The 24221-nt window shown below is 41.1% G+C and overlaps 1 protein-coding gene across 1 annotated transcript in view; it reads right to left on the bottom strand.

Moving 5' to 3' along the window:
- Window positions 1-15982, bottom strand: part of LOC128932729 (polycystic kidney disease protein 1-like 2) — a 35923-nt gene extending 19941 nt beyond the window's left edge. Inside the window, 18 exon segments of the mRNA XM_054269412.1 lie at window positions 652-777; window positions 1608-1802; window positions 2281-2426; window positions 2581-2766; window positions 3622-3763; window positions 4015-4135; window positions 4746-4953; window positions 5553-5658; window positions 6759-6808; window positions 7540-7638; window positions 8701-9105; window positions 9753-9982; window positions 10518-10665; window positions 11088-11198; window positions 12073-12258; window positions 14824-14988; window positions 15534-15925; window positions 15927-15982. Of these exon segments, the coding sequence (XP_054125387.1) occupies window positions 652-777; window positions 1608-1802; window positions 2281-2426; window positions 2581-2766; window positions 3622-3763; window positions 4015-4135; window positions 4746-4953; window positions 5553-5658; window positions 6759-6808; window positions 7540-7638; window positions 8701-9105; window positions 9753-9982; window positions 10518-10665; window positions 11088-11198; window positions 12073-12258; window positions 14824-14988; window positions 15534-15925; window positions 15927-15982 (3072 nt within the window).
- Window positions 15983-24221: the final 8239 nt, after the last annotated feature.

The following is a 24221-nucleotide window of genomic DNA, read 5'->3' as shown; positions in this document are numbered from 1 at the left end:
GTCTGGCTCCAACTCTATAATCCATCAGAAATCAGGACAGGTGTTTTTATTGCCTGCCTATTTGGGAAACTTCCCCCAGTGACAGGTTGTTCTGTCCTGCCATGTGCTCACCCTATAACCATAAACAGCATCAGCTACTAATAATGCCTTATTGCCAGACAAGATTCAGGAGATACTATTGTGGGACCAACCTGCACATTTGTGCCCAGCTCCTCTGGGTGCTGACATGTTCCTTGACCATTGCCCATCTGCATTTTGTGCAGTGCCAGGATCAGGGATGAATGAATGTGGGCAACTCTAGAAAAACCCTCTTGGGACAGTTCTTCTTCAGGGTTCTAAAAGTGCTTTACAGGAGAAAACATGCACCCTGACATGTTTCTGACTAAAAGTTAAGGATTCTGTCTCAAAAATGTATGATAAATGTAATGGTCATAGCCTGGGTTGTAGAGATTGCTGAGACAATATCTGAGACTTGAATTTACTTACTCTAGACAGAGTTAAAATACTGCTGGTCAAAATACACATACTGGTACAGTTGAAAAAATGGGTAAGAACAGATAATTATAAAGCACTGAAACTCTTCCAAGGTCAGTGGGATAATTAGAGTCTCTGCTATTAGTGTGAGGAAATATAAGATGAATTGCTTCTTACCTGTGCTGAGACAGACAGCTCCTCACTCCTGTAAGTGATTTCTTTCAATACCTCTGACATCTTCAGAGCAGTCTGCATTGATGTTATGTTAACAACAGAGAGAGTTGTCAGCATCAGCCCTCGGAGCTTGGGATGAAAAGGGATAATTAGGCAAAGGAACAAGATGCTAATTAGGCTGTGAAAGTGGTGCTGTGTATTGACAGCCAGGCTTGCTGTAAGTTATGCAGTAGAGTAAGGCTCCACAACAAGGATCATTTGAGCTCATATTAGCTCTACTGACAAGATGCCACTTGCCCTAGTAATTATATAATCATGAGTTTTATGTTACCTCCCAGCACAGAGAATTCATACACTTAACATCCATTAAGAGCAAGGAGAGTTACTTGTGAGAATTTGTACTAATGTATGTGAATTACTGTGTAAATGCCACTTGCAGAGAAAGCAGAGCCATGTGTGATTGATGTTATTCAAATAATGAATCTTAATTGAAGGATGCATTCTCTAGATCTCTTCATCTGAGGCACTCAAAGCACTGTACAAATATCAGCTTGTGACTGAAACATCAACTGGTGGCTAAAATGGACTAAAGAAAATTACCTGCCATCTAGTGCTTTTGGGGGAAATTAGATAGGATGTTTATCCCTCTGGAGATGCCATTTTATTGATATTTGATATTTAAATTGCTTGGGAAAATTAGGTTTAGATTAACTAGTTTAAATTAATGAAATAACAATTGAGAATTAACTGTTTTACTGATGAATGATAAAACAAATAATTTATGTAGACAAATAGTGAAAACTAGCTGACACCTGTGCCAAACACTGAGACAGATGCTAGAAACTTTAAACCTTCATTGATTTCAAGAGGTGATATGTGAGCTTTTTATTACTTAAGAGCTGTCAAAGAATATGAAGTCCATTGTATGACATTTTACTGCAAGAAAGAGTTTTGCTGACCTCTTTTCGTGTGTCTGTCTGTAAAGACATGTTTAAACTTTGCTCTTGGATCTGCTGATTAAGGACAGATGTGACTGACTTGTACAGCTGGAAGAGACTCATGCTGCTGTTCCCATCTTTTAGGATGGTGTTTGCCTTCTCAGATACCACAGCCTGCAGGGTCAGGTTCCCATCCATCACATCTGCAGGTCCAACCTGGTGAAGGAATCAGAAATGCTCTCAACATTGCCAAGGCTGTTATAATTTTCTTTGGACAGCTTCCATGATCATCTTAATCACAGCCTAGATAGAGTGGGACATAAAACTTCATGTTCCCCATTGTGGATGTTGTTTTTTTTTTAATAGCCTGATAAGGATCTCCTTACTGTGGCACTGGGGAAGAAGCAGGAGGCTTTTGGGGCCTAGACGGAGTAATTCCAGGCTCAGTAAATAGGCTTACACTGCTCAAACAATGTCCAAACAATTCTTATAGGCTTTTGTTCTAGAAAAAAGGGCAGTGGAAGATCTTTTGACCTTGAGCACACAGAGAATCGTCTCTGTTAGGTAGAAAAATGGTGATTATGGCACATTCAGAAGGAAGTAGTACATCTAAAACAGGAAGAAACTCCAAAAGTCAATTATGGGTTAGTTATCCACTTGAGAGTTCTTGAAACTAATTAATTCTACTGTGTACCTTCACTGAAGCATTTGTTTGAACTGTATCACTAAAGCTGTTGCTAACAATAATTTTCACATGTAAAATAAAATCATTTTCTTCTTCTCCAAGCGGAAGATAAACTGGGAAGAGTTCAGGATCCGGGCTACAATCCAGGAGAGAATCTGAAATAGGAAAGAAGGGGTCAGGGACAGCACAGAGACACCTCCGGCTTTCTGGGAGCAGGGGACTCATGGCACGTTCAGTCGAGAGCAGAGCAGGGCGGGTTGTGCCTCTGCTCTTGTCGGGAGAAGCCAAACACTTGGCCTGGGGACTTACCTGGTGTCACATAGAAGCAATAGGTGAGCTGCCTGCCAGGGCTGGCCGAGCCGGGAGCGCTGCAGGAGACTCTGAAGGCGGTGAGCACCGAGCCGCGCTCGGGGCTCAGGGCACAGCCCGGGGCTGCGGGCGGGGGCGCGGTGCTCAGCAGGAACCTGCGCTCCCCGTAAGCTCGCTGGGTCCTGCCTGCGAGGGGAGGGAGCAGGAGTCAGGCAGGAGTGAGCCCAGCAGAGCCTGGGGCAGCTCTGCATCGAGCCCAGCGAGCGACCGGGTCTGCATGGAGCCCACCCAGCGACCGGGTCTGCATCGAGCCCACCCAGCGACCGGGTCTGCATGGAGCCCACCCAGCGACCGGGTCTGCATGGAGCCCACCCAGCGACCGGGTCTGCGTCGAGCCCACTGAGCAACCGGGTCTGCACCGAGCCCACTGAGCAACCGGGTCTGCATCGAGCCCAGCGAGCGACCGGGTCTGCATCGAGCCCACCCAGCGACCGGGTCTGCATCGAGCCCACCCAGCGACCGGGTCTGCATCGAGCCCACTGAGCAACCAGGTCTGCATGGAGCCCACCCAGCGACCGGGCTGCCTGTGGGGCACACGCACAGCAGGCTGGGCTAACAAGCAATTAAATCCTGCTACTGAATCAACCATAACACAAAATAACAATTTCCAGTATGTGATTGTCTGCATTATAAAGCAAAGTGCTACTATTTGATCAAGCATTTAGCATAACTTTATTTCAGGTGAGCCCTAACAAAGTTATTAACAGCTTGTAGTGAGATAACAATTTCTCCTGCTATGCGACATCCCAGAACAAACTTATCTCCTCATTATTTTAAAGAACTTGCATATAAAGTAACACTTTCAACTTGTGGACTAATTTACCTTCATATTTGTCAGTAAGGCTATGCATGTGTGACATCAATATGATGTCATGTCAGCAGAGATTATCTGCTATGCATGTGTGACATCAATATGATGTCATGTCAGCAGAGATTATCTCAAAGGAATCTGTAAACCCTAAAAACCCTGTTAGCCCCTACCTGTTACTTTAACCTGAAAAGCTTCTCCCTGTGTCTGCAAGAAGGAGCTGTTCATTCTCAACGTGGATGAGTTGCTTTGAAGCAAATTCAAAGAGTGCTGCTGGAAACCAGTCAGGCCACAGGCTAGAGGGAGTGTTGTAGGCTGGAAAATCAGACAGAAAAGAACACATGGCAGTAGAGGCTTTTTGCTGTTCTTTCTGTTGTGATTTATCAGGAGCAGGGGAGCAGTTTGGTGCCCTTCATTGTAACCCCTCCCAATCCAGGCACCCATTGTCTCATTCTTCACTAGTATTTTCTAAGCATTGCTTGACAAAATATCCCTCTGAGGCCATATGGCTTTGTGGATATTTATTTGGTTCAGTGCAGTATTTCTGACAAATCTGGTGCTCTCACCTTGTTTTGGAATGTGTTATCTAAATACCAGTTATAATATATGGCCTGGGAGTCCTCCTGTCCAGAGACACTCAAAACAACTTCATCACTAACATTCACTGGCTTGCAGTTTGCCTCACACCTGCAAGGAAGCAAGATGGGAGTTACACATAGTATGAGATGTCTAGGAAAAATTTCACACATATCTTATGGCATTTATTCCGTTGTTTCAAGGAGGTTGATACATTGAAATTTCCAACACTGCAGTGGGGTCAAAAACCCTAAGTGGTTTTTGAGAAGAATGTGTTTCAGTTTGTAAAGGGATTGTGTAGAAAAACACGGACTGAAAAATGCAGCAAGACTTATTTGGTCAGTAATTTTTATAATGGTAAGGCACAAATGGATTTAGAACAATAAGTTTTCTTTACTGTGAGGGTGTTGAGGCCCTGGCACTGGTTGCCCAGAGAAGCTGTGGATGCTCCATCCCTGGAAGTGTTCAAGGCCAGGCTGGATGTAAGCAGACCCAAGCTCTGAGTAACTTGATCTAGGGGAATGTGTTCTGCCCATGACTGAGGCTTGGAACAAGATGATCTTTAAAGTCTTTTCCACCCAAAGCATTCTGTGATTCTAGTTCTCTATGATTCTAAAAGTACAATACTACTTTGTTATCATTATTATTGGAAACTGTGGCCTTGCACTATGCTTGTGCAGTAATAATATTAACCTGTGAACACCAGGGTTTAAAACCAGACCTGATTTCCAGTTGCAGTTCCTGTTTTGCAGTCACATAGAGACATTGCTCATCCTGCCTCTCTTCACTGCCATGGTTTTGGACAGTGATCCTGACAGTCACTGCTGATTTCGGAGGAGGAAGGCAGGAAGGTGGGATTTGCACCTCACTTTGGTTGATTGGGATTATCTGTTGCTTCACACATTCATTCCAGGCAGGCCAGCAAGCTCCTGCAGAAACATTTCCTTTATAGTTAGAACAGCAGCCTAGAAAGGACTTTCCTGCCATAAGTTTCAAAGAGCTTTAGAGACAAGGTTCTTGAACACAATTTAAAGAGTTGGTAATCTGGATTCAGAGTACAGGCTTTTCCAAAGTCATGTATGAGGTCAGGGATAATTATGAGGATAGGACACAGATGGCCTGAATCCCAATTCTGTTTTCAGCCAGAAATGTGTTTGCATCATGTTTAATGTTAATTATTGCTGTTTTATTGAGACACGGGTACTTTGCAAATGCCTGTGTAAGTCACTTGGGATTAGTCCTTGGCTATGAGAGAGAAGCTTAGGACAGGTAGATCTTGAAAAACTGAAAAACTGAAACCTTTGGGAGAAGACAAAGTGGAGTACTATGCCATATTATATACATATTACTTTGGTCTCAAAACTAGGGTTGGGTAGAAGGAAATTCTTCATGTACAGTGAGTAACAAACTTTAAAGCCAGAAAATGAAGCATCCTTAAGTCAAATTTTTAACACTGGATCTGACACAACAGTGAGTTTGTTACTCATCAAGTACAACTTGGTGAAAAAAGCTCAGGAAATGCACAAACCACAGGTCCAGAGAAAACTGGAATTATTGTTGTTGTCTGGCCAGCCAAGTGTAACAGTTGTGAAAGGGTCCACATGGCGTCTCGGTTTAATATATATTTTGTGATCCTAAAAAAGAAGTAAATGCATCAGTTAGAACACAAACATGAATAAACACATACATAGATTGCTTCTTTATAATGGAAAAGGTCTGAAAGTTTAGACCCCAAATCATTGGATGCAGCTCTGTACTTTATATAATCTTTCTCTTAGCAGAGGTAGTGTGGCAGTAGAAGCAATGGGAATAGAAGAAGATGGCGCAGAAAAATTGTGTGGCAAAATTCTCCCAAATGCAGAATTGGTTTAGGAGTGCAGCTGCCATTTTCAGAACTAGGTACTTAGGAAATTAATTCCTATTAAACCTTCACATCTGGACCAAGACTTCTAACCCTTGAACAACCACTTGTCTTCTGGTGCATTCCTTTTTTATCTTAATTGGATACATTGCAGCTATAAACACAGAGGAGAAGGGGTAGCTGAGTTTGTCTTTCTGTGTATCAAACTGTGATAAACTTGGGTGTGGATTAGATTTATATTCCTCTGATGCAATATATTTTTACAGGCAATCTGTAAAGCATGATGGCTTCTTGTGAAGCAGTATATTTTCCATAGCAGATGTCTGTCTGCTAGTGTTCCTGTTAAAAACTAGACTTTTAACATGATTAAATAGTCTATCTGGCATTTTTATTATTTAAATTTGGACAGCTGCTAGCAATTGGTTTATCATTAACTTCTTAGTTTGCCAAAAACTGGGAGATTTTTCATTGCAAAATAATTTAAACACTCCAATACAAAAGCAGAAAACACTTGGGAACGATATAAAATATATTAAACTCTACTTGAAGGATCACTTTCCAGAGAGAGGTTTACATTAGTCAAGTGGATGAATTAAAAATTCATCTAAACACATTTTAACTTCCAAAACTGAATTGTTGTAAAAAGTTCATTTTCTTTAATCTTTTTTTATGCATTGTAGATGGAATGCCTGTAAACACATTTGTCTCCAAGACTTGTGGTATAGATTTTGTGTTAAACCATATGGAGAACAGAACATCTAGTCCATAATTTACTGTGCTGCAAATACTTCTTTTCCCTGTCTTATACAGCACTTTCACTGGTAAGAAAAATCTCTAAGTAATTTTAAAGAAATGTCCTTAAATAATACTTACAATTTTCTTTGGGGTATTTGTTTTGTAGCTGCCTTCTTCCTTATCAGAATCTGTTTAATGCAAAAAAACCCCTTTAATGCAAAGAATATTTTAGTGCTACCTGTAAAGCTTTCAGACATCCTCAGTGAATATGATTTAAATCCACAGGATTTGACTTGTGACAGTGTGAAAGATGAGGCTGTAAGAATCAGACTCCAGAGCTGTGACAAACAGCACAGTCAAATGGGTAAAATGGTAACAACAAACTCATCACAGACTACAAAGGGATGATCTCGATTCTTCAAACATAATGGTATAAATCAAAATATATTCACAGAAGGTGGTGGAATTTCACTGATGTACAAAGGAAAATTGATGGAAAGCACTGGAAAACTTTCGATACAATTAGTGCTGAGGTTCTTTTATTTCTGGTATAATCTGCTCTTGTAAATGTAAGGATGAGCCATCTAGAAGCCATTAGTGACAGCAATTTATGAGACTGCTGTGATGCAAATATTTTCTGGTTTCAAAGCTATGTCCCAAGCCATAAACTTCACTCATTATTTCTAGGACAAACAGCAAACGTGCAATGTGTTACATATACAGAGTGATGCTAATTTATGACTACATCAAAGTCAGGGAATCTGCCTTCATCAGGAAGAAGCCTCCACAAAAGTTTTCAGCACTGTTGCTGGAAGGAAAGTAATTACTACATGCAAACCATAAACACTCCATGAAATGCTCTGATTGCAAAAAGACACTTCCATGGTGAAAACCAGCACTGTCAGATTAATGTAATTACCTTCTTTATGGGAGCTGTTTGCCAACACAGTGATGAATCCAAGATCCAGACTCATGTTTGAGAAGTCATTCATGGCCACCACTTTCACTAGATAAGTACCTAGAGAAGGAAAAGGGCCAGTTAAGAGTAGCAGAGAGCCCAGTCCAAAGGGTTTGTAAAGAAAATCCCCTTCTTTTCTCTTAAGAGTTTTCAGGGGGGTTCCTGATGGGTGTTATCTGCTGAAAGGCTTTTCCTGGAATGTTTTTCCCCTTTATCTCAACTCCTGAATAACTCAGCTGCCCTTTTCCTAGCCCTTGTCATGCAATTCTTTGTCAGCTGACTATGATATCACACAGTAGAGGTGTACAAACACTGGAGGCCAAATGAGTTTAGGCATCTTGAGACAGCAGTTATCTTGTTTGAAAATTTCTGCCTATGAGGAAGAGATGTTCAAATGGGTACAGGGAGAACAAATAAAACTTTTAATATTGAATAATTTAAAAATATGAAATGAAATCATAATTAGCTTCTACTGTTCCCACTTTGGCGTGGGGCTGGAATAGCTCATTAGAGGTGGAAACTTTTTTATCTTCTGCTACTGTTAATTAACTCTTAGGCACAATCTGCCTAATTCCACGTTTTAAAGGTTTTGACTATGTAATAATGGAAGGATAGTATTACTAAAATGTTTATTCATAATTAACTCCTACAAAAGTTATGTGTTGGAAATGGACATGCAGAAAAACTCCCCTTTTCTTTGTCATCTCTACTGAGAACTCCTCAGATTATGAATTACTTCAGTGTAAAATGCAGAGCAGTCTAAACTTGAAACATAATGAACAAATAGGAGGAAAACACTTTGCTATTCAAGCAAATGTCCTCATTTGTACTTCAATCAGATGGTGCCATGAAAAAATAAACCCTATGTCTCTTTACTGTGTGTTTTCCATTGCAAGAATCAGGTGAAGCCTTGCTCTGACTCTGCAGAGCAGAGCCATTTGTCGGCTTCAATTTTAGCTCGCTTACATTGGACTGTGCTGTTCATCCTGCTCTGCAGACTTTGAGCAGTCAGAAAAACTGCCAAATTCAGCTGCGCATTACTGTCCCCTAGCCCAGGATGCTGTGACTCTTTGTGTGACCTGTGCTGTCCTGGAAGCACAGGAGGCGTTGCTGTTTCTGTACCTTCCCAGGGCACGGGAACGCCGTACGCCCGCGGCTCCCCACGAGGGCCGTCTGCTTTGTGCCACTGGCTTTGGTTGGATCCAATCACCTCAAACATCAGCTCCTCTGGGGCACCATGGGACACAGAGACATTCACCTCCAAATCCTGCCCCAGCTGCAGAGTGTGGGAAGCCACTGCAGCCTGAATTCCAGACACTGGCTCAATTAAATGAACAGCAATAGTCGCAGAGATCTGCGATGCCGTCGTGCTCCTGGATGCTCGGATCTCCAGCTGGTGCATCCCTGGGCCTATCAGCTCCTGAGAGGCCCTGCTGAGTGTCAGGTTATGGGGGACAAAGCCTTCCTTTGCACTGGATTCACTCAGTGTCACGTTATCTGCTAGCACACTGTAGGTTACTCCATCGCCTGCAAAAACACAGATGAAAATTTCTCACAGCTTGTGCAAGAGGCCAAGTTCCAGCTGCTTTGTGCAGCATTCCAGTGTTTATACAGGAGTCACAAGAACACTGCAGCAATGCAGTCATTTTTAATATAGTCACTTAAGGTGACTTAATGCAAATCTATTGTGTGTTTTCTGCTGGGAATGTTTTGAGAAGAGAATTCAAACATACACTACTGATTTTTAATTTTTTCGGCACATATGTGGCTTCCAGGAACTTGAAGTGAGAAAGAAATGTACACCAGCAAATGTGTCCAGCTCAGAGAGGAATCCTCTTACTCTAATCAGAGGAGCATTTCCATAAATTTCTAACTTCAAATATAGAAATATTCTGACTGGCATCACATAGATTTTTGTGACTAAAGTTATGCTTGTGCTAGCAGCTTTGCCAATAGGAAAAAAGGGTTTATACTCATGCTTTAGGTGGTGAAATATCTCTGAGAAAGGACCCCTCCAAGGGAGCTGAGAGAATAAAATTGCAGGAATACAATTAGCGGGAAAGCATTGACTAAAAAAGAATTATTATTTTGCATCATGACAATCCTGGTTCTATCCTAAGGATAGCAATAATATTTATCCTTCCCTTTAAACCATGCAGAGAAACGATGCTCACCTGCAGTGAGCTGAACCTGGATCCAGAGCAGCTCCCCATAGAGCGCTTGGCAGTGGGAGCTGTTCCCTGCCTCGTGCTGGCTGTAGCAGCCGGTGATGCTGAGCTGCTCCTCCTGCTCCTGAACTGTCACCTGCCTCTGGGCCATCACGTGCCACTCGCTGCTGGTGCACTCCACAAAAACACTGAACTCCCCAGGATAGGAGTACCTGTATGTGAGGTTGCTGACCAGGCTAGAATAGAAAGACAACTTGTTGTGAAAGACCATTCTGGGAAATCTTTCACCTTACAAGATAACACATCCCCAAATTTCATTCATTCAAATGTCATTCCTACTACTAAGACAAAATCTGATTTTTAAATTCAGCAGAAAAATGTTCGATCTATTAAAAACAGGATTTCTATGCAATTAAAATAAAAACTACAAAATGTCTTTGTTATATTTTGTTATCAAAAAAAACCCTCTTTAAACTTAAGGAAATAATATTTGCTTGTAGTTTGGCAATTACTGACATGTTTTCAGTAATTCTGCATCTTAATATTTGGAATAAATAGTGTTGAAAATAGGAAACACTTGTTATAATAGAAGTAAGATTGTGGTTGGCAACTTAATATAAAATTTTGTATTGATTTCTAAATAGGTTTTTGCAGAATCCAAATCTCTCATAGGTATGTTCTATTATTGAGCTATCTAGTTTTTAACATCTTATTTATGAGACTTTGCACATTCAATAAAGTGCAAGCAATGAAATGAAGGCTACATCTTACTTTAGAGGGTAGTAAGGATCAATGGTGTGACCATCTCCAGTGCTGATGGTACAGGAAAGGTTCCCAGAGTATGGTGACAGCAGCCAGATCAAAGTGACTGTGATATTTTCAAAGACAAAACATGTGTCTTTCATAACCAGCTGCAGACCTGCAAAGCAGAATCACAATTCAGTGCCACTGTTTGTCTACTTTCCTTACAAAATTCAATTTATTTTCAGGCATTGAGAGCCAGCCTGCTCCAAACCACAGCTGGTACTGTTGCTAATTTGTGTGCATTAGTGGTGTGACAGGGAGCTGATTCTTTTCCATGACTAGTAATCAAAATTATTGTTGGAACATAATTTCATCTAAATATGTTTTATGTGTCTGAATTTCTGGGCTTTGTATTCTACCCAGAACCCTCAGTTAGGACAGGGAATCTACATTTTTGTGCCTATTTTCAGTGATCACCACTATTCCAGTCTCTTCCCTGAGGATGGAACAGTGATTTTTAAGATAAATATCCGTGGTCTCAGTGTTACAGCACAGAACGGGACAGGCTTCTTGTGTGGGCATCCCCCTCCCTCTTACCTTCCTTGCAGTGGTACTGAATTGACAAATAGCTTCCCAAAGCTGGACAAGGCTCTCCAAAGGAAGTGCCATCTGCTGCCACCTGGCAGGCCTGCAGCCCGTGACACTGGCCTGCAAAGGGAGCATTTCAGATCAGCACGTGGCTCTTCCTTTACTGCCACAACAGCTCACATGAAAGATGATTGAGAAACAAAAAGGATCTCTAGACAAATTTCCACATCACTTGGACTTTAGTGTGTTGCTTAGTTTGTGGCATTTCTTAGCAACAATTAATTTTATTGGAACAAAGCTGAATTTGAAAAGGTACCCAAAAAAGACTTTTGTGTTTTGTTGAATTTTGGCTGGAAACCCTAAGAATCTCCCTGGGGACAGGCCACAGTCACTGTTCAGTATCCAAGCCCTTGGCTGCAGCAGGGTGGGTGCCTGACACGAGGCAGGGAGCAGCAGGTCCTTCCTGCCCTCATGTCCCTGTGGGTGTCAGCCTTGTCACCCCTCCTGCTTTGGAGTTAGGTTTGTTTGGATGTGTTGCCTTCCACCTCTGTCAAACCTTGTGCATCCCACTGAATTTGTCAAGGAATCAGTGTGTTCACATATTTTCCTCCTACAGTAAGAGGAGCCAGCCACACCCTTGTTCAGGCACACCCCTTGCCCTTCGTTTGCTCCTCCCCTCCTATGAATCCTTGCTCTTCGCAAAAATCCCTCCTTTAGCTCCTCCTGTCCCTCTCTGAATTATTGCTCCTCACAAAACCCTTCCTTTTGCTCCTCCTCTCCTCTGAATCTTTGCTCTTCACAAAACCCCTCCTTTCCATCCAGCCTCCTGTAGCAACCTCTTCCCCGTCAGAAGTTCTCTGTGATTCCCTTCATTTTAGGAATAATCCACTTTCCCATTTGCAAACTCTACTGTGAAAAAAGATAAAGTATTCTAGGCACAAGGAACTTTGGTACCCACTTTGTGTTTCTGACAAACAAAGCTGTGAGATACCACCTGCTACTTCATCCTTGACACTGAGCCAGCTGCAGCCTTCATCCCTGTCAAACTGCAGAGGAGTCTCTGACACACAGTAGTGAGGGGTCTTCCTCCCATAGAAGCTCTCTTCAATTTGAATCACTTCTCCTGATCCACACTGCACAGTGGCATTGGAATTATCACAAGCAATGCTCTGACCAGATTCTAATAGGAGAAAAAAATCCCAAATATTACCTTTTTGAATTTCTGAAAAATTCTGACACAATCCTATTCCATGTCCATTTTGTTTTGTCTTTATTCCCTTTTCTCCCTTTTAACGTAAACAATTAAGAAAATTTAAGAAAATTAATAAGAATTAAATATTTTTATTTTTAGAAAGTCAAAACTAATAGATATGTGTTTTTACTGCCTTAAAATATTGAGGATATTTTCAATAAGCAAAAATATTTTAATTATAAAAATAGATAGTATTTTGTGAAAAACCCTTAGCATTTGTTTGACCTGAAATACTGGAAGGTTTAAAGTTGCTCCTCACTTCCGAGAGAGATGTATGGATTGCATAATATTCAGGTAATTGCTTTGGAGAATAGTTTGCATATTAACTATGGGAGCTGATCCCATTTCTGCCACAGAGGCTCCTTTGTTCCTGTGTGATATTTGACTGACTTCATTCAGCAGGACTGCTCAGATGGGTAAGGTCATAGCTCTAAATACATACACCTCATTCTTTGATTAATCTGGGACAGTTAATTATCTTTCAGAATTCTTAGTTTCATGTAGTAATCAGGCTGCTTAATACCCTGAAGAGGAGGATGTGAATAACTGCTCTCATATGGGAGTGTTGCAAAAGGATGTTTTTGTTTCAGCTGTTCCAGGTTTAAATACATTGTCCTCCCGTTGTTGTTTGGATCATTCCCCTCAAGTCCCTTGATTACCAGTGCCAGTGTGTGCACACTGCAATAATTGTGTGCTATTGTTATTTAAAGGCTAAAGCTAAGCCTGGCTGTAACTATAGCAACATGATCAGTTTGCAGATTAGAGCTCTCTAAATAAGCTTGAAAAATAACTTGCTGGTAAATTCTAGTATGGACCATTATCTCGTGCCTTTTTTTTTGTTCTCTATATGCAGGTTTCTCACAGTATTTGCTGTTCTCAGCAACTTTTACATGCAAAGATGGACAAAACTTGGTCTGTGTCTAGGTAAAAAGCCTGCTTTGATACATATATATTTACTATAATAAACTGCTAACCTACAGAACACCAAATGGTAGAATTGCCTTGATCTGGTCTTGTTTTCTTGGGTAGTGGAATGATGAATGTAGTGTAGGATATTGCTGCTCTTTGAATTTAATGGGCTCTCAATCAGATCCTATGGTAACAGATGATAGTTTCCTTACAAACAGACAGTTGTCTACTGTGGCTGTAATGGAAAAATAATTTTAGTCTGTTTTTGCAAGAAAAATAAGTTTAAGGGATTCTGCTGTCTGCCAGTTTCCTCTCCCCCAGTCATTTTTAATGTTAGTCATCTTCAGCTAAATTTGATGTATAGATATAGAGTTCCAACACCCTAAAATTTCATGAAATGCAATATCTAGGGAGAAGAGAAAGAGCTACATCAATACCATGGACATGGAATTCAAGTGACCAGCACACACAGCTGGAGCTCTGGAGCAGCTGCAGGGGAGGGAGCTGAGGCAGTGAAAAGAATTTGCAGAGGTGGGACCTGCTGGGAAATGGGGATGAACTGGGAGTGCTGAGGAGAGTGGGGAAGGAATGTGGAGCAGAAATTCAGGATAGGAAACAAAACTTTATTAGCTTTGCTTATTGCAGAACAACTTGTTATTTCTGTCAGTAGTAGCAGAATGCTGGACAGGGCAGCAGCAGTTCTAGGGCTTGTGGAAACCTGTACTTGCATACTTGATTGGATTTTCTATTAGTGAGCCCACAGCCAGACTGTCCTTCCAGTGCTTGTGACCCCAGTTCCTGCTGCAGTTTAAAGTACTCCTGTGCAAAGTGGGAGGAACACAAATTCCCCTCATATCTATATGTTTCAAGGGATGATATTGCCAGCATTCCTTTCCAGAACTGCTTGTTCCAAGTCACAATTTGAGTGACACAATGTCTGTGGATTTTCTGTCTGAGCACAGGAAGTACAGGTTCCTGTCTGCTTCCTTAACCTGGGAAAACCTTGAACTTCACATGGTGGAAGGGTCTCAGAAGAAACAAGAAAAACTTGTTCTCACTTTTGCTCCCTCCAGGCTGCAAGGAGTGGTGCCTCTGGAAGCCTGCCTGTATTTTTGCTTCAGTTACAAATGGAAATCATTCTGGCACACATCAATGAGTGTTTTTATGGTACAGCCATATGGGTCCTACCTAGCCCAGCTACTATGGTGTTGTGGGAGTTTATTCTTGCAGCCATGCTTTAACATAGCCAGCTAATGTCCACTGAAGATGTGGACAGCTACACACTATATTCACTCTCAGATCCCTTTCTATTTTATCAACCCTCTGCTGGACCCCTGGGCCTTAATCTCTGATTGCTGAGCACCTACATCTCCCAGTGATTTGTGGGTTCTTCCTTCTTTGGATCAAATTTTATCAGCACACTGGAAAAAAAGCACCTGCTGGGGTTATATGACTTTTTGCTTGTTCACATTTAGAAAGATTCATGAGGTGATTTCCCAGCCACTTTGAAAGCAACAAGGCAATTTATGCCCCATTGTGATCACAGCACATTCACTTCACTGTTCCAGCTGTTGTGTATCTTACCAAACTCGCAAATGAAGTCAAATTCCTGGCTGCAATTTTCAGTCACACCCCACTGATACTTGGCATTCTTCATGATGTACCCACACATGGGTGAGAAGGGAGATGGCTGATCCTTGTACCAGTTACTGTAGATGATACTTGAAGTGTCCAGCCAAGTTATTGACTCTGCAAACAGAGAAATTGTGTCCTGAATGTTTATTTTCCACAGTAACACAATTAGAGTCAGAGCCTGCAGAGCAGGATTGTAGCCCTGCTCCTACTGAAGCAGAGATGGTTTAGGCTGGGTAATGATCTTCAATTCCATTTTGTATTGAACCTGATACAATCATGAAAGGAGACACTGCCATTTCCACCTGTGCTCCCAGCCTCCAGATTTCACCATTTCCCTTGCATCAGACCTTGCAGCACTCCCTAGTGGGATGAATTGGCTTCCACTGGAGACCTAACCCAGCACATTTGTGTCACTGGGTTCAGCAAGCTGCTCTCACTCACCATGTGTTCACACAACCACAAGATCCAATGGAAAGGGTGATAACATGCAACAAGGAAGTGAAGCAGGCAATTAAACATCTTAATATAAACCTGAAGATACAGCAACAAAAGAGGCTTTTCAGCAGATATCTACAAAGGGAATTACTGCATTTTCTACCATGTTAAGAAAGCATCATGAGCTGATACAATTTTAAAGATGTGATTTTAAAACTACTTACCATCAGCAGTTTCATTCAGCATGGAGTTCGAGATCAGTCCTATCCACCATTCCTGATCCTCAGCAATATGTTTTTGCAAGAACTCTTGAGTTTCTTCATTCTGAATAAAGACAAGATGCCCTCCTCCTCTCTCACACCAGCTCTGGGCACCTGTGAAGGTTTGCTGGAGTCTAACAAACTCATAGCATGAATGGTTGAAAGCTTGCTGGTACTTTGAACAAGGTATTCCTTCATCAGCTGCTTCCTCCACAGCCAAACTCATGGCAAGAGAAATCAGAACTGTGACCCCCAGCCACATTCTCAGCCCAGTGGTGTGCATTACACTGATCTTGCTTACCAGGACACCACTCTTTTTGCTGCCTTCTTCAAAAGCTTGAGATGTCATCCTTTCATGTCTTCAGCATTCTCCTTCCTCTTTGCTGCTTGCCACAACAGCAGCATTAGAGCATGGGACAAAACAGAACTTCTAATATATAATTGTGATTGTGCCTGGGGGGTGTTGTGCTGATGCTGAGTCCCTGCACTGACCCTTGTGAGCTCCATTGTGCAAATGTCACATCCCATGTGAGATCAGTTTGAGGAGAAGACATGAAATCATTGCTTTCCTCGTGAGCAGAGAAGATAAAGTTGATATATGCTACTGTTGGACATGTGGAAAAGTGAGATAAAGCTCCTACATCAAAGGCTTCATTGTGTGAACATTGAGGCTGGGGGGTCTATACAACAGCAAAGAGATAAAATAGTGAGAATAAAAAAAAGAGAAACACAAGGAGTTGTGAGATGAGAAAACACACTGCTTCTCTAGATACATTTAATTAGTCTGGATTGTTTTGTTTTTAATAATTATTGAGGTGTCTCTTTTAGATGCTAATGCAATGTCTATAATTACTGTATCAGATCCATCCTGCCCACCTAGTTACACATGTGCAGATTCATCTCAGCTGTTCCAAGTAAGATTCATTTTGGACTGTTGAGTCTGCTTAGAATTCCACACCCCAAGTGAAATGCTCCCATCATCCCTTAAAAGATAAGCTGCTCAACTCTTTGGGGCTGCAGTATTTATACCTGCTGGGAGGCAGAAGAGAAGGCCGTAACTTAAATAAATGATTTATGAAAGATGAAAATATTGCTTTAATCATCAGAACTACTTGAGAGCCCTATTAGCACGTTCCAAAGGCTGATGATGGACTTTGGGAAGCAAGCCCAGGAACATTTAGGAGCTGAAATCTCTAAATGCATCTCAGCTTCCTTATAAAAGATATCCATCAGGTTTACAAAGCCACCAGCTTAGTAGAAGCACAGTACAAATAAAAATTTTAGCTATTGTGATCCTCCTGTCCTTGGCATTAACTCCATTGAGTTGGATGCCATTATTATTAATTTATGTCACCATAACCCGAAACTGAAGAACAAGCACTTATATTTAGACATGGGTTAGTGAGCCAGTTAGCAGAGCACAGAGGAATCAGCAGTGTGTTATTGATGGATTCCTGCACTGCAGAAATTCCTCCTGCCCTGCACTGCTGGGCTGAAGGCAGTGCCCATCCCTGCAGTGTGCCAGTCCAGCTCCAGCTTTCTGCCAAAGCCAAGGGCATGCACTGCATCCAGTCAATATCTGAGAGTGAACTTCAATCCCAAGACCTTTCTGCATTTCCACTTTATGGCTGTCTTGCTCAGCAGGAAAAAGCAGGAGTGTTATCAGGGTTTTCAAGATAAAGTTAATTGGAAAGTGTTTCATGGGTAGAAAACTAGTGGGGGATGAGAGGAAAGGAGAAGAAAATACACTGTTCTGGATGTCTTCCTTCTCACCATACCTGTAAATCAAGAGTTCAGCTATGGAACCCTTGGAGCAGATCCCACATGAATTTCTGATGATTAATAGGGAGAGCTCATGGAGCAGCTAAGATGTGAATTTTCTGACTGGATTTCCCAGCTCTGAAGGAGGCCAATCCATATTCTAATTAGCTAATTGGCCCAGACACCCATCCTCTTCCCAGATTAGACTGTGTAACTACTGTTATCAGCTGCTTCTCTTGGGGGTGTCTGCAAATTAGGAGTCCCTTTCAGGCCCCAAACAAATCTTGACAGGCTTCAGTTTGGGAACACCCAATGCAAGTGTTTTATATTCAAGCTGTTGCAGCAGCCAGAGCTGAGGGCAGCTGCATTTAAGTTAATTGGCCACTCTGTGTTTGCATGATGCTTTCTTCAGACTCCCTGCTTCTTCCTGGGCCCTGCTGACTTGCCAGGCTTCACAGCAGCTGGCACCCAGCCCTCCCACTTTATCCTCCTAGATAAGAAAAACACAGCCTGTTTCTGAAAGCACAGGAGTGATGAAGGAGACTGTGCTTAAATGTACTGGCTTGGTGATACAGACATTTCCAGTAGGAACTCACTTTTATGATGAATGTGTTCTGTAGCATTGTCCAGTTCTTTCTCTGCTGCTGGAAATCTGACTACATGAACATACTAAAAATGCCCGGGCTGGGGGTGCCACAGGCTCTCCCCTGTGAATCTGCTCCAAAGGCATTGAAATTAATGGAAGTCTTGTCTCTGGCTTTGATGGAATTTGAAATAGGCCCTGAAAAAGAACAAATAATGTTTGGAAATGTCTACAAATAAAGCCAAGCTCTCCAAGTGAGCCTACTGTTGGCAATTTCTATAGCAATGTGCATTTTTTTCCTAATCTACGGTTGCTATAAGTTACCCTTCAGCTGCCTGCAGCAGATGGAGAGTGGAAGAAAGACAATTTCCCTCTTTGGCAGTTTGTTGACTTTTTATACTTTAGTGCCAGGAAAGCATTCTGCCAGTTTATTGTTTGCCACAAGAATGAGAAAAGCATTTACATGAAAAGAAAATGCTGCTTTTAAAGCATCAAAATCAGCAGCTAGGGTCTCCAGGAAGAGGGAAACTTCTGAAAACCCTTTTCACTCATAAGTGAGAACTCACTTGATGTCAAGGAAACAGTGCTCCTAGAACTTACCTTCTTGTGGGAAACATGTCTTTTGCATTCTTCCTCAACAGAATGACTTTCTTTTAAAAAAAGCTTTCTTATGCCAGCAGTCATTGGCTTTGGAGTGGTCCTGAGCTGTGCCCCAGTGCAGATCTCAGATCACAGCTGCATCACGACAGCCTGAGAATGGCCTGGGATACAAACTGCAGCACTGCAGAACAGCATGACAATCCATAACAGAGACCAGAAAGTGCTAGATTTGAAGAATTAAGGAAGTGAAGAGCTGCCAAAGAGAAGGAATAAATCACACCCCTGCTCATTTTGGCTGTTGTTCATTTGCCTTGAGGAAGAGCAAGTAAATTTACTCTCTATAGGAGGATATTACTATCTTTACATTCCTGAATATTACTGAATGTAATATATTGATTTTTATCAGGAATATAAACATCTCTGTGTTTAATTTATTAATTGAATAAACATAAAAATGGAAAACTTATTTCTATTGCTTTGACTTTGAGGTAGAAAAAAAGATTATTTTCAGGTATCAAGAACTTAAGACAAGGTTATGAATAGCTCATTTTAGTGTTTCTTGTAAACTTGTGCAGAGTGAAGAACATTGTTACCCTGATAGGTAGGAGGTACTGAGTCCTGAGCAGACTCTACAGCCACACCTACACCCTCATCTCTTCAGCTGGCTTTAAAAATGCCCATTTGCCAATTTAAGAAGGTGGATCACAACCCCACTTCCTTCCTTGCTGCTCTCCTGTGTTGCTTATCCTGATGGTGAGACCCAGCTATTGCTGACTGAAAAGGGTTTGGTCTTGTTGTTGCTTCTACTGTCTAATTTTCCATGAGGCAACACACTGAACTTACCAGTGATCCCTGCCAAGTTGCAATTTTGATGTTATCTTGTTTATAAAAACAGGGAAAACAATTCTTATCTGTACAGGGTGCAAGAATTAAATTAGACCTTCATGCCTGGCATGATGGGGTCAGGATAAAGATAAGTAGGATTACTTCAGGAGCTCTTGGTTTGAACATCATTTCTGTTTAGAAGATGTGTATGGTTAATTGGGTAATTCATCACCTGGATAAGTCCCTGAGGGTCTTCCCATAGGAACTGTCCCCTTGGAAGTGTCTGGCATTGCCTTGAGGTCACGGCTGGCCTTCCCTCACTGCCACAGTTGATGCCTCAGTCCCTGCCTCTTTCCCAGCTCTTTCCCCTGTGTTATTGCCTTCAGAGCAGAACTTTGTCAGGAAGAGAAGGATGAGTGGACCCCTAGAACATTTATTGAGCTGGGGTTATTGATGGCCACACTGAGCCCCAAGTTCACACAGAAAGGAGCAGAACTATCTCACGAACCTGATGACACCTCATGTGTCCTTGTGATCATATTTGACTAAGTGGCACAATTTAGATCTGCCATTGCTTTAATGTCTTAATTAGAGAACTGTTAGAGTGTTAAAGGTGCCCTCTTTGGGTAAAACATTAACTGGTAGATACAAATGGACTGAACTTTGTTCACCACACACAGTGGTAAAATAAATTGCTTGGATCTGAATTTACAGCCATCATTTACAGCCACTGTCTCTGCAGTCTCTCCAGATTTCCATAAGTGTAAAGCTGGCCAGACTTCCGAGGTGTTTCAGTTTCCACCTCTTGTTTGTTTTATTTAATTTGGTTATTATTATTTTAATTTGGTTGCACATTTTTCTTCTGGTTATTATGAGCTATCTCAGAGCTTACAGGGCTGTGGTAGATAGGGAAAGGCGCTGCGGAAGATCTCGCGATGTCACGGAAAGCCAGAACCCTCTGATCCCCTTAGATAAGACCCTTCCCCATAGATAAAGAATTAACATAAGAATGTAACCCCCCTAACTGAATTCCAGTAACTTTCCATCCCCTACCCAGTAACTGTCCATCCCTTACTTACCATAGATAGTAAAGACAGACCCACGCTGATGTAGAGACCCCTTAGACTATAAAAACCCAAGAGACGAGATAATAAACGCCTTTTGACCGTCCATCACATTGATGTCTGCGTGTGTCATTGGCCCAAGTGGCCCTGGTGAGTGGGCCGCCGTGCTGTTCGTCTGAACCAGGTCGCCTGCCTTGCTCCAGAAGGCAACACAAGGCACAGAAACAGAGAGGGGAAAAAGCTCTATTACAAGTTGTTTTCATTGATAATGTCTCTTATGAATAGATATCCAACAGCTTGCAAAAGAGATCAGCTTCACAGTCCCCATGAGAGGATTGGAGGCTCAGCAGCCTCTCTGTTTGGGAACACTGTTTTTGTGCTAAGCCCCCTACACTCAGTTGCCATTTACTAAAACCAGAAAAAAATCCTTTTGAGTCTTTCTTCATGTTCCCCCGAAGATATACAGTGGGCTACTAGATAGGATAGAGCAGCATCATGAATTTCTGTCATTGTACCCATTTGTGACCCCATTTCTACACCTGCAGTCATGGAAGTTAATGCCAACCTTCACGTTGACATCCTGCCCACTTGAAAACACATGACTGAACTGTATAATTTACATATTAAAACTGTAAATAGGGATGTTGAAAGGTGCAAATAAGATTATAGAAGTCTTACAGCAAGGAAGTTTATGTGGGCACTGTCCTTGTTTATTTGTTCTAATGTCTAGTGTTTAAATATTTGGGCAGACTCAGTCTGGTGGATACTCAGTGTGGGTAGGCCAGTAGTTCCATGCCTCAGCACTGAAGAGTTTTAATATTAAGTTGCTTTATGTATTTATTTTAATGAGCAATTCGAAATTTCTTGTGGTAGGTATTAAAACTATGACTGTAAAAAGGAAAGCAATGGTTTTGTTTATCAAAGAAATGGTGAAATCCCACAAAAAACTCACCAAATATAAAATCTTATAAAGGAAATTAAAATCTTACAAAACCAATTATTTTTGTCCAAATAACAAGCAAAACAGTATATGATAAACCAGTTTTGACCCAAATAATACCTAGTCAGAATAATAAAGGGAAACTATTGTTATTTAAATTTGAACAAACGACATAAGTAATTTATGTTTGCAATTATATCTGGACAGTGTAAGAGACGTGGTTCTAAACAGTCTGGTGGCAGTTTTGTGAAATGAGATCATGCCAATAAAAGAGTATTTAACAAAGATAAGAACTTGTGTTTCTAGAAAGTGAGATAGCAATCAGTGTGATTTCAGCAAAAACAACTCCTAATTTCATATCAGTTTTGCTATTGGAGTTTTATTTCTTAGTAATAGATAACTGTTGATAGCTGAAAGTTATTAGCACAGCTTAAAGTCATATATGTCAAGTCAATTTGACCTTTGTTAATGAGCTTTAATTAGAACTTAATTTCTATAAGCAAAAGACTGAGATTAAAATAAATTAAGTACAATGGAGATAAGGAATTTTATTGGTCTCTTTGTGATTTGTAAGGCAATAACTTGCTCCTTGCTAAATTAACCAAAAGTACAAAGGTAGGCACAAGCCAATGACATTATTGTTGTACTAGAAATGCAGTTAACAGGTTCTGCTGCCTTGGAAGGCTTTCTTTAGATTATTCACAGACATCACATCCAAAATGCAGCCTCCAAAAATGTCTTCATGGCCCGTTTAAATTCTGGGAGAGAAGCTCAGGGCAGGCAGAGACTGGAGGGAAGTGAAAGTGAGAAAGGGCCCAAAAGGAAACTGCTTGTGGCCTTCACCACAGCTGTTTAGAGCAGAGAGAAATCCAGAGAAGCAAATCTGCACGTGGTGGGGAGCTGGGGACTTCAAAAATGTTGTTATGGAGGGTGAATAGAGAGAGGAAACTGTGGAGAGAAATGTGAGATTTAGTTGGGGGAAGATTTATATTTGAAGGGTTTTGCCACAAGGAGAAACGTTGTGAAATAAAAAAAATTAGAAAAGTCACCTAATCCACATCCTCTACTGCTGATAATTACACATTATAATTGTAAATCAGTGCTTTGATATTTTGCCATTTCAATGTAAAAAGGGGAGGAAATCACACAGTTGGCAAGAAAATTAATCTCCACATACTGTACTAAACTGCTTATTTGTCATTAGTGTGAGGAAAACAACAAAAAAATTATTTTGCTGGTGAATTAAGTATTTTTTACTGACAAGCAGGAAGAACTAACTTCATAAATCTTGTTTATTTAAGCTGTCCAACATATGAGACAAAACTTTCAGTCATAGACACCTAAAATTAGCGACCAAACACATTTAGATTGATTTCAGAAGCTGTTGGATATCTGCAGCTCCTTGTTCTTCCATTCAGACAACTTTTTACACAGTTTCCAACTATCTCATCATGGCTGAACCTTAACCTACATGAACATTTGGTGTGGAGGAGGCAAAAGAGGTTTGAATTAATCTTTCTATTGCTTGCTTGCTCAATGGAAATCTTAATGGCACTACAGATTAGACATCTCACATGTCAGATAATTAAAACTGCAGCATTAAGAGTGAAGACATAAATGGATGAGGATACACTGAAACAAACATAATAAAGCAAACCAGAACATTGTGGAGAGAGAAAAAGTCCCCATGGCTTAGTGAGGGTAGAGTTGGGCAGCTTTGGTTTTTTGCCAGATCCTTTTCCGTCCCTAACATTGCTGAAAAATCCCTTCCTTGGCTTTGTGTAGGAAGTGAATCAACATCTGAACGCACACACACACTCTCACCTATACACAAGGACCCAAGTGCATATGTACAGTGGATGTGCCTGTCTATGTGTTTGTATCTCCAGATATTTGTGGATTTTGATCCCCTTCATCTCCTACAGCTTTCTGGCTCAATCCTGCTGTTTATTAGTACTACTAATTCAAACAAAGACCTTGTATTTTCTCTTCTAATCTGGCTTTTTATTTTGTTATCATCTGCTTCTGTCAGTGCTTTCCAAAGAGAGACCAAGGCACGCTGTCCTGATGATCTGAAGATCAGCCATCAAACAGACAGGAGGTTTGGAGAAGAGGAACAATATATAATAAATGTGTCAGAAAAGTCTGTAGCACAAATTATGTTTTGAATAAAATAGCTGTTATAGTTCTAAGAGATCAGTCAGTCTTAAGAAATGATGTTAAACATTTTGGGAACAATGGTGATTCAGCTGAAAAAAATCGGATTTTAGGGTAACCCCATATGAAATTGCATAATATATAATTGTGCAAAGATTTTCTTTATCCTTCATGGTCAATGGAGCCTAAGATTTACTCTGCAATCACATGCTTTATATTGAAGTAATTCTCTTTCCAGAGGATTTTAAAATTAACAACATTGAACTCAGTTAAGTACCTTATCTAGAAACAAAAGCATGAAGTTAAAAATCTGCCTTAGTTTTATGGAATCCTGCCATACTTTCATAGGTGGATTTGGGTCACATATGGGAGAATATGGTAGAGTGAAAAGATATTTAGTTCAAAGTTGTGCCACTCAGTTGACTCTGGAACAGCTTGTACATAAAGAAATACATCCCATGACTATTCAGTGGTGATAATTTGTTAATTTACAGAACAGCCCAGTTTAAAACCACAGAATGAAGAGAAAAGGATCATCCCCCTGCTCTGAAGTGTTTGTCATTCCCAAAGTGCCAAATGCAGAACGGTGAGCAGAGATTTCTTTTCTTTTCCTCTCCCTACCAGAAATGGTACAAGCATCCCCAGCAGTGTCTAACCCTGACCAGGAAAGCTTCGGGTGATGTTTCAGGCACTCCGGGTGGTGTTTCAGCTACTCTAGCTGT

The sequence above is a fragment of the Melozone crissalis genome, unplaced genomic scaffold, assembly GCF_028551555.1.
Source record: "Melozone crissalis strain CALT ecotype California unplaced genomic scaffold, PUWL_Pcris_2 ptg000007l_1, whole genome shotgun sequence".
In the NCBI taxonomy this organism is placed as follows: domain Eukaryota; kingdom Metazoa; phylum Chordata; class Aves; order Passeriformes; family Passerellidae; genus Melozone; species Melozone crissalis.
Note: the sequence above shows the minus strand (reverse complement) of the source record. Positions and strands in the feature narration are given on the sequence as shown.